This window comes from Lampetra fluviatilis, chromosome 70 (genome assembly GCF_964198595.1).
Source record: "Lampetra fluviatilis chromosome 70, kcLamFluv1.1, whole genome shotgun sequence".
Taxonomy (NCBI): Eukaryota; Metazoa; Chordata; class Hyperoartia; order Petromyzontiformes; family Petromyzontidae; genus Lampetra; species Lampetra fluviatilis.
Window position 1 is genome coordinate 3,826,301 of NC_136344.1, and position 8,332 is coordinate 3,834,632.

At 62.3% G+C, this 8,332-nt stretch overlaps 1 protein-coding gene across 1 annotated transcript in view; it reads left to right on the plus strand.

Annotated features, from left to right (window-relative positions):
* Positions 1 to 8,332, plus strand: part of LOC144952849 (guanine nucleotide-binding protein G(s) subunit alpha-like) — a 56,006-nt gene extending 47,674 nt beyond the window's left edge. The window contains exons 9-10 of the mRNA XM_078883319.1: positions 12 to 97; positions 8,137 to 8,332. Of these exons, the coding sequence (XP_078739445.1) occupies positions 12 to 97; positions 8,137 to 8,283 (233 nt within the window). The 3' untranslated portion in view covers positions 8,284 to 8,332. The remainder of the gene's footprint in view (positions 1 to 11; positions 98 to 8,136) is intronic.

Below are 8,332 nucleotides of genomic sequence, written 5' to 3' on the forward strand. Positions count from 1 at the left end.
GCTGTCTCCCCTCTGCCCGTCTTGCTCAGCGATCCCTGAGCCAGGAGAAGACCCCAGGGTAACTCGTGCCAAGTATTTCATCCGCGACGAGTTCCTGGTGAGCGTGGGGGAGCGTGGGGGTGCGTGAGGGTGCGTGAGGGTGTGTGAGTGTGCGTGAGGGTGTGTGCGTGAGTGTGCGTGCGTGAGTGTGCGTGCGTGAGTGACGTGCGCGAGCGTGAGTGATGTGCGCGAGCGTGAGTGAGTGTGCGAGCGTGAGTGCGTGTGCGAGCGTGAGTGAGTGTGCGAGCGTCGAGTGAGTGTGCGAGCGTGAGTGAGTGTGCGTGTGCGAGCGTGAGTGAGTGCTGCGAGCGTGAGTGAGTGTGCGAGCGTGAGTGAGTGTGCGAGCGTGAGTGAGTGTGCGTGTGCGAGCGTGAGTGAGTGCGCGAGCGTGAGTGAGTGTGCGAGCGTGAGTGAGTGTGCGTGTGCGAGCGTGAGTGAGTGTGCGAGCGTGAGTGAGTGTGCGAGCGTGAGTGAGTGTGCGAGCGTGAGTGCGTGTGCGGTGCGAGCGTGAGTGAGTGCGCGAGCGGTGAGTGTGGAGCGTGAGTGAGTGCGCGAGCGTGAGTGAGTGTGCGAGCGTGAGTGAGTGTGCGAGCGTGAGTGCGTGTGCGAGCGTGAGTGAGTGTGCGAGCGTGAGTGAGTGTGCGAGCGTGAGTGAGTGAGTGTGCGAGCGTGAGTGCGTGTGAGCGTGAGTGAGTGAGTGCGCGAGCGTGAGTGAGTGTGCGAGCGTGAGTGAGTGAGTGCTGCGAGCGTGAGTGAGTGTGCGAGCGTGAGTGAGTGAGTGCGCGAGCGTGAGTGAGTGTGCGAGCGTGAGTGAGTGTGCGAGCGTGAGTGAGTGAGTGCGCGAGCGTGAGTGAGTGTGCGAGCGTGAGTGAGTGTGCGAGCGTGAGTGAGTGCGAGCGTGAGTGAGTGTGCGAGCGTGAGTGAGTGTGCGAGCGTGAGTGAGTGTGCGCGAGCGTGAGTGAGTGTGCGAGCGTGAGTGAGTGCGCGAGCGTGAGTGAGTGCGCGAGCGTGAGTGAGTGTGCGAGCGTGAGTGAGTGAGTGCGCGTGAGTGAGTGTGCGAGCGTGAGTGAGTGCGCGAGCGTGAGTGAGTGCGCGAGCGTGAGTGAGTGCGCGAGCGTGAGTGAGTGTGCGAGCGTGAGTGAGTGTGCGAGCGTGAGTGAGTGCGCGAGCGTGAGTGAGTGTGCGAGCGGAGTGAGTGCGAGCGTGCGTGAGTGAGTGCGCGAGCGTGAGTGAGTGCGTGAGCGTGAGTGAGTGTGCGAGTGAGTGCGAGCGTGAGTGATGTGCGAGCGTGAGTGAGTGCGCGAGCGTGAGTGAGTGTGCGAGCGTGAGTGAGTGTGCGAGCGTGAGTGATGTGCGCGAGCGTGAGTGAGTGCGCGAGCGTGAGTGAGTGCGCGAGCGTGAGTGAGTGTGCGAGCGTGAGTGAGTGCTGCGAGCGTGAGTGAGTGCGCGAGCGTGAGTGAGTGTGCGAGCGTGAGTGAGTGTGCGAGCGTGAGTGAGTGCGCGAGCGTGAGTGAGTGCGCGAGCGTGAGTGAGTGTGCGAGCGTGAGTGAGTGTGCGAGCGTGAGTGAGTGCGCGAGCGTGAGTGAGTGCGAGCGTGAGTGAGTGCGCGAGCGTGAGTGAGTGTGCGAGCGTGAGTGAGTGCGCGAGCGTGAGTGAGTGCGCGAGAGTGAGTGTGCGAGCGTGAGTGAGTGCGCGAGCGTGAGTGCGCGAGCGTGAGTGAGTGCGTGAGTGTGAGTGAGTGTGCGAGCGTGAGTGAGTGTGCGAGCGTGAGTGAGTGTGCGAGCGTGAGTGAGTGCGCGAGCGTGAGTGAGTGCGCGAGCGTGAGTGTGCGAGCGTGAGTGAGTGCGCGAGCGTGAGTGAGTGCGAGTGTGAGTGAGTGCGCGAGCGTGAGTGAGTGCGTGAGTGTGAGTGAGTGTGCGAGCGTGAGTGAGTGCGCGAGCGTGAGTGAGTGCGCGAGCGTGAGTGAGTGTGCGAGCGTGAGTGAGTGCGCGAGCGTGAGTGAGTGCGCGAGCGTGAGTGAGTGTGCGAGCGTGAGTGAGTGTGCGAGCGTGAGTGAGTGCGTGAGTGTGAGTGAGTGCGCGAGCGTGAGTGAGTGTGCGAGCGTGAGTGAGTGTGCGAGCGTGAGTGAGTGTGCGAGCGTGAGTGAGTGTGCGAGCGTGAGTGAGTGCGCGAGCGTGAGTGAGTGTGCGAGCGTGAGTGAGTGTGCGAGCGTGAGTGAGTGCGTGAGTGTGAGTGAGTGCGCGAGCGTGAGTGAGTGCGTGAGTGTGAGTGAGTGTGCGAGCGTGAGTGAGTGTGCGAGCGTGAGTGAGTGTGCGAGCGTGAGTGAGTGCGTGAGTGTGAGTGAGTGCGCGAGCGTGAGTGAGTGCGCGAGCGTGAGTGTGCGTGAGTGAGTGAGTGCGAGCGTGAGTGAGTGCGCGAGCGTGAGTGAGTGTGTGCGCGAGCGTGAGTGAGTGGCGAGCGTGAGTGAGTGTGCGAGCGTGAGTGAGTGCGCGAGCGTGAGTGAGTGCGCGAGCGTGAGTGAGTGTGCTGAGTGAGTGCTCGAGCGTGAGTGAGTGCTGCGAGCGTGAGTGAGTGCGCGAGCGTGAGTGAGTGTGCGTGAGTGTGAGTGCGCGAGCGTGAGTGAGTGCGCGAGCGTGAGTGAGTGTGCGAGCGTGAGTGAGTGTGCGCGAGCGTGAGTGAGTGCGCGAGCGTGAGTGAGTGTGCGAGCGTGAGTGAGTGCGCGAGCGTGAGTGAGTGCGCGAGCGTGAGTGAGTGTGCGAGCGTGAGTGAGTGTGCGAGCGTGAGTGAGTGTGCGAGCGTGAGTGAGTGTGAGTGTGCGTGAGTGAGTGTGCGAGCGTGAGTGAGTGCGCGAGCGTGAGTGAGTGTGCGCGAGCGTGAGTGAGTGCGCGAGCGTGAGTGAGTGTGCGAGCGTGAGTGAGTGTGCGAGCGTGAGTGAGTGCGCGAGCGTGAGTGAGTGCGCGAGCGTGAGTGAGTGTGCGAGCGTGAGTGCGCGAGCGTGAGTGAGTGCTGCGAGCGTGAGTGAGTGTGCGAGCGTGAGTGCGCGAGCGTGAGTGAGTGTGCGAGCGTGAGTGAGTGCGCTGAGCGTGAGTGAGTGAGCGTGAGTGAGTGCGAGCGTGAGTGAGTGAGTGCGCGAGCGTGAGTGAGTGTGCGAGCGTGAGTGAGTGCGCGAGCGTGAGTGAGTGTGCGAGCGTGAGTGAGTGTGCGAGCGTGAGTGAGTGCTGCGAGCGTGAGTGAGTGCGCGAGCGTGAGTGAGTGCGCGAGCGTGAGTGAGTGTGCGAGCGTGAGTGAGTGCGCGAGCGTGAGTGAGTGTGCGAGCGTGAGTGAGTGCGCGAGCGTGAGTGAGTGTGCGAGCGTGAGTGAGTGCGCGAGCGTGAGTGAGTGCGCGAGCGTGAGTGAGTGCGCGAGCGTGAGTGAGTGCGCGAGCGTGAGTGAGTGTGCGAGCGTGAGTGAGTGTGCGAGCGTGAGTGAGTGCGCGAGCGTGAGTGAGCGCGCGAGCGTGAGTGAGCGCGCGAGCGTGAGTGAGTGTGCGAGCGTGAGTGAGCGCGCGAGCGTGAGTGAGTGTGCGAGCGTGAGTGAGTGTGCGAGCGTGAGTGAGCTGCGCGAGCGTGAGTGAGCGCTGCGAGCGTGAGTGAGTGTGCGAGCGTGAGTGAGCGCGCGAGCGTGAGTGAGTGTGCGAGCGTGAGTGAGTGTGCGAGCGTGAGTGAGTGTGCGAGCGTGAGTGAGTGTGCGAGCTGTGAGTGAGCGCGCGAGCGTGAGTGAGCGCTGCGAGCGTGAGTGAGTGTGCGAGCGTGAGTGAGTGTGCGAGCGTGAGTGAGTGCTGCGAGCGTGAGTGAGTGCGCGAGCGTGAGTGAGTGTGCGAGCGTGAGTGAGCGCTGCGAGCGTGAGTGAGTGTGCGAGCGTGAGTGAGTGCGCGAGCGTGAGTGAGTGCGCGAGCGTGAGTGAGTGAGAGTGCGCGAGCGTGAGTGAGTGTGCGAGCGTGAGTGAGTGTGCGAGCGTGAGTGAGTGCGCGAGCGTGAGTGAGTGCGCGAGTGTGAGTGAGTGCGCGAGCGTGAGTGAGTGTGCGAGCGTGAGTGAGTGTGCGAGCGTGAGTGAGTGCGCGAGCGTGAGTGAGTGTGCGAGCGTGAGTGAGCGCGCGAGCGTGAGTGAGTGTGCGAGCGTGAGTGAGTGCGCGAGCGTGAGTGAGTGCGCGAGCGTGAGTGAGTGCGCGAGCGTGAGTGAGTGTGCGAGCGTGAGTGAGTGTGCGAGCGTGAGTGAGTGCGCGAGCGTGAGTGAGTGCGCGAGCGTGAGTGAGTGTGCGAGCGTGAGTGAGTGCGCGAGCGTGAGTGAGTGTGCGAGCGTGAGTGAGTGTGCGAGCGTGAGTGAGTGTGCGAGCGTGAGTGAGTGTGCGAGCGTGAGTGAGTGCGCGAGCGTGAGTGAGTGTTGCGAGCGTGAGTGAGTGTGCGAGCGTGAGTGAGTGCGCGAGCGTGAGTGAGTGCGCGAGCGTGAGTGAGTGCGCGAGCGTGAGTGAGTGTGCGAGCGTGAGTGAGTGTGCGAGCGTGAGTGAGTGTGCGAGCGTGAGTGAGTGCGCGAGCGTGAGTGAGTGCGCGAGCGTGAGTGAGTGCGCGAGCGTGAGTGAGTGTGCGAGCGTGAGCGTGAGTGCGCGAGCGTGAGTGAGTGTGCGAGCGTGAGCGTGAGTGCGCGAGCGTGAGTGAGTGTGCGAGCGTGAGTGAGTGTGCGAGCGTGAGTGAGTGTGCGAGCGTGAGTGAGTGCGCGAGCGTGAGTGAGTGCGCGAGCGTGAGTGAGTGCGCGAGCGTGAGTGAGTGTGCGAGCGTGAGTGAGTGCGCGAGCGTGAGTGAGTGTGCGAGCGTGAGTGAGTGTGCGAGCGTGAGTGAGTGTGCGAGCGTGAGTGAGTGCGCGAGCGTGAGTGAGTGCGCGAGCGTGAGTGAGTGTGCGAGCGTGAGTGAGTGCGCGAGCGTGAGTGAGTGCGCGAGCGTGAGTGAGTGTGCGAGCGTGAGTGAGTGTGCGAGCGTGAGTGAGTGCGCGAGCGTGAGTGAGTGCGCGAGCGTGAGTGAGTGCGCGAGCGTGAGTGAGTGTGCGAGCGTGAGTGAGTGTGCGAGCGTGAGTGTGCGAGCGTGAGTGAGTGTGCGAGCGTGAGTGAGTGCGCGAGCGTGAGTGAGTGTGCGAGCGTGAGTGAGTGCGCGAGCGTGAGTGAGTGCGCGAGCGTGAGTGAGTGTGAGTGCGTGAGTGAGTGTGCGAGCGTGAGTGAGTGCGCGAGCGTGAGTGAGTGAGCGTGCGTGAGTGAGTGAGTGTGCGTGCGCGAGCGTGAGTGAGTGCGCGAGCGTGAGTGAGTGTGCGAGCGTGAGTGAGTGAGCGTGCGTGAGTGAGCGTGAGTGAGTGCGCGAGCGTGAGTGAGTGCGCGAGCGTGAGTGAGTGCGCGAGCGTGAGTGAGTGTGCGAGCGTGAGTGAGTGCGCGAGCGTGAGTGAGTGAGCGTGCGTGAGTGAGTGCGCGAGCGTGAGTGAGTGCGCGAGCGTGAGTGAGTGTGCGAGCGTGAGTGAGTGAGTGTGCGTGCGCGAGCGTGAGTGAGTGCGCGAGCGTGAGTGAGTGTGCGAGCGTGAGTGAGTGAGTGTGCGTGCGCGAGCGTGAGTGAGTGCGCGAGCGTGAGTGAGTGCGCGAGCGTGAGTGAGTGTGCGAGCGTGAGTGAGTGTGCGAGCGTGAGTGAGTGCGCGAGCGTGAGTGAGTGCGCGAGCGTGAGTGAGTGTGCGAGCGTGAGTGAGTGTGCGAGCGTGAGTGAGTGCGCGAGCGTGAGTGAGTGTGAGTGCGTGAGTGAGTGCGCGAGCGTGAGTGAGTGTGCGAGCGTGAGTGAGTGTGCGAGCGTGAGTGAGTGCGCGAGCGTGAGTGAGTGCGCGAGCGTGAGTGAGTGTGCGAGCGTGAGTGAGTGTGCGTGCGCGAGCGTGAGTGAGTGCGCGAGCGTGAGTGAGTGTGCGTGCGCGAGCGTGAGTGAGTGTGCGAGCGTGAGTGAGTGTGCGAGCGTGAGTGAGTGTGAGTGCGTGAGTGAGTGTGCGTGCGCGAGCGTGAGTGAGTGTGCGAGCGTGAGTGAGTGTGCGTGCGCGAGCGTGAGTGAGTGTGAGTGCGTGAGTGAGTGTGCGTGCGCGAGCGTGAGTGAGTGTGCGAGCGTGAGTGAGTGTGCGTGCGCGAGCGTGAGTGAGTGCGCGAGCGTGAGTGAGTGTGCGTGCGCGAGCGTGAGTGAGTGCGCGAGCGTGAGTGAGTGTGAGTGCGTGAGTGAGTGTGCGTGCGCGAGCGTGAGTGAGTGTGCGAGCGTGAGTGAGTGTGCGTGCGCGAGCGTGAGTGAGTGTGAGTGCGTGAGTGAGTGTGCGTGCGCGAGCGTGAGTGAGTGTGAGTGCGTGAGTGAGTGTGCGTGCGCGAGCGTGAGTGAGTGTGCGAGCGTGAGTGAGTGTGCGTGTGCGAGCGTGAGTGAGTGTGAGTGCGTGAGTGAGTGTGCGTGCGCGAGCGTGAGTGAGTGTGCGAGCGTGAGTGAGTGTGCGTGCGCGAGCGTGAGTGAGTGCGCGAGCGTGAGTGAGTGTGCGTGCGCGAGCGTGAGTGAGTGCGCGAGCGTGAGTGAGTGTGCGAGCGTGAGTGAGTGTGCGTGCGCGAGCGTGAGTGAGTGTGCGAGCGTGAGTGAGTGCGCGAGCGTGAGTGCGCGAGCGTGAGTGAGTGCGCGAGCGTGAGTGAGCGTGCGAGCGTGAGTGAGTGTGAGTGCGCGAGCGTGAGTGAGTGCGCGAGCGTGAGTGAGTGTGCGAGCGTGAGTGTGCGAGCGTGAGTGAGTGCGCGAGCGTGAGTGAGTGCGCGAGCGTGAGTGAGTGCGCGAGCGTGAGTGAGTGTGAGTGCGCGAGCGTGAGTGAGTGCGCGAGCGTGAGTGAGCGTGCGTGCGCGAGCGTGCGTGAGCGTGCGTGAGCGTGCGTGAGCGTGCGTGAGCGTGCGTGAGCGTGCGTGAGCGTGCGTGAGCGTGCGTGAGCGTGCGTGAGCGTGCGTGAGCGTGCGTGAGCGTGCGCGAGCGTGCGTGAGCGTGCGTGAGCGTGCGTGAGCGTGCGTGAGCGTGCGTGAGCGAGCGTCTGTGTGCAGACTGCCTTACATGACATCGCAACTGTCTGGACCACAGAACGCTCCCGCAGGGTTGAAAGGATGCCCTGGTGGTCCCCCGCTCCTTTAAGAAGGGTTCGGGCCCAATTGATTGCAACAACTACCGGTGCATCTCCGTTCTCAGGGTGGGGAGGGTCCTGGCAAGGATTATTCAACATCGCTTCCTTGCCAGGCACGCTGAGGAGAGGCTTGCAGAGCCTCAATGTGGCTTCCGGCCAGGGAAATCCTGCACGGATGCCATATTTTCTGCCTGTGACCTCCAGCAGAGGTGTAGGGAATTCCAACAAGACCTACATCTCCGCCTTATTGACCTGTCTTCTTGGTTCTTTCGGTAAAGTCACGTAGAAGGGAAGTAATAAAATAATAAAAATAAAACATTCAGACGCTGTCTCCCCGACAGACCTGGTTTTGACCTGAGGACGGCTGCTTGCGTCGTGGCCGAAACGTCGTGAGAATTATTTTATTATGTTTTATTTTTATTATTTTATTACTTCCCTTCTACGTGACTTTACGGAAAGAACCAAGAAGATGAATCCCTGCAGTCACGAAAGTTTTTTAAATCGAAACTTATGGACCTGGTCAAGGCCGATGATACCATCAGTAGGCCTGGGCTCTGGGTTGTTCTTCGAGCTTTCGGAGTCTCTGATTCTGCTCATGATCATTAAGGACCTTCATGATGGTGAGCGGGCCCGGGTAAATCTACGTTGCCGGGAGTCGGAGCCATTCCCTGTTCATCTCGGGGTGCGAGACACGGATGTCCTCTGGCTCCTACATTATTCAACATCTTCTTTGACGGCTTAGTACCAAATGAATTTCCATCCGGTACGGATACAATGGGAGGATTGATCAATGTCTGTGAGCCCTCTGAAGCGAGTCTCCGTGCGAGCGAATCTCTCTGCGAGTTTCTACGCCAGTGAGTTTCTCTCTCTGCCAGTCAATTTCCTTCACCACCGTGTCTCCGCCCCCCCCCCCCCGCGCAGAGAATCAGCACGGCGAGCGGTGACGGCCGCCACTACTGCTACCCCCACTTCACGTGCGCCGTCGACACGGAGAACATCCGTCGCGTCTTCAACGACTGCCGCGACATCATCCAGCGCATGCACCTGCGCCAATACGAGCTCTTGTGACGCGCCCACTCGCTCCCCCCCCCCCACTTGCCCCCCCCCCCCTCGCCCC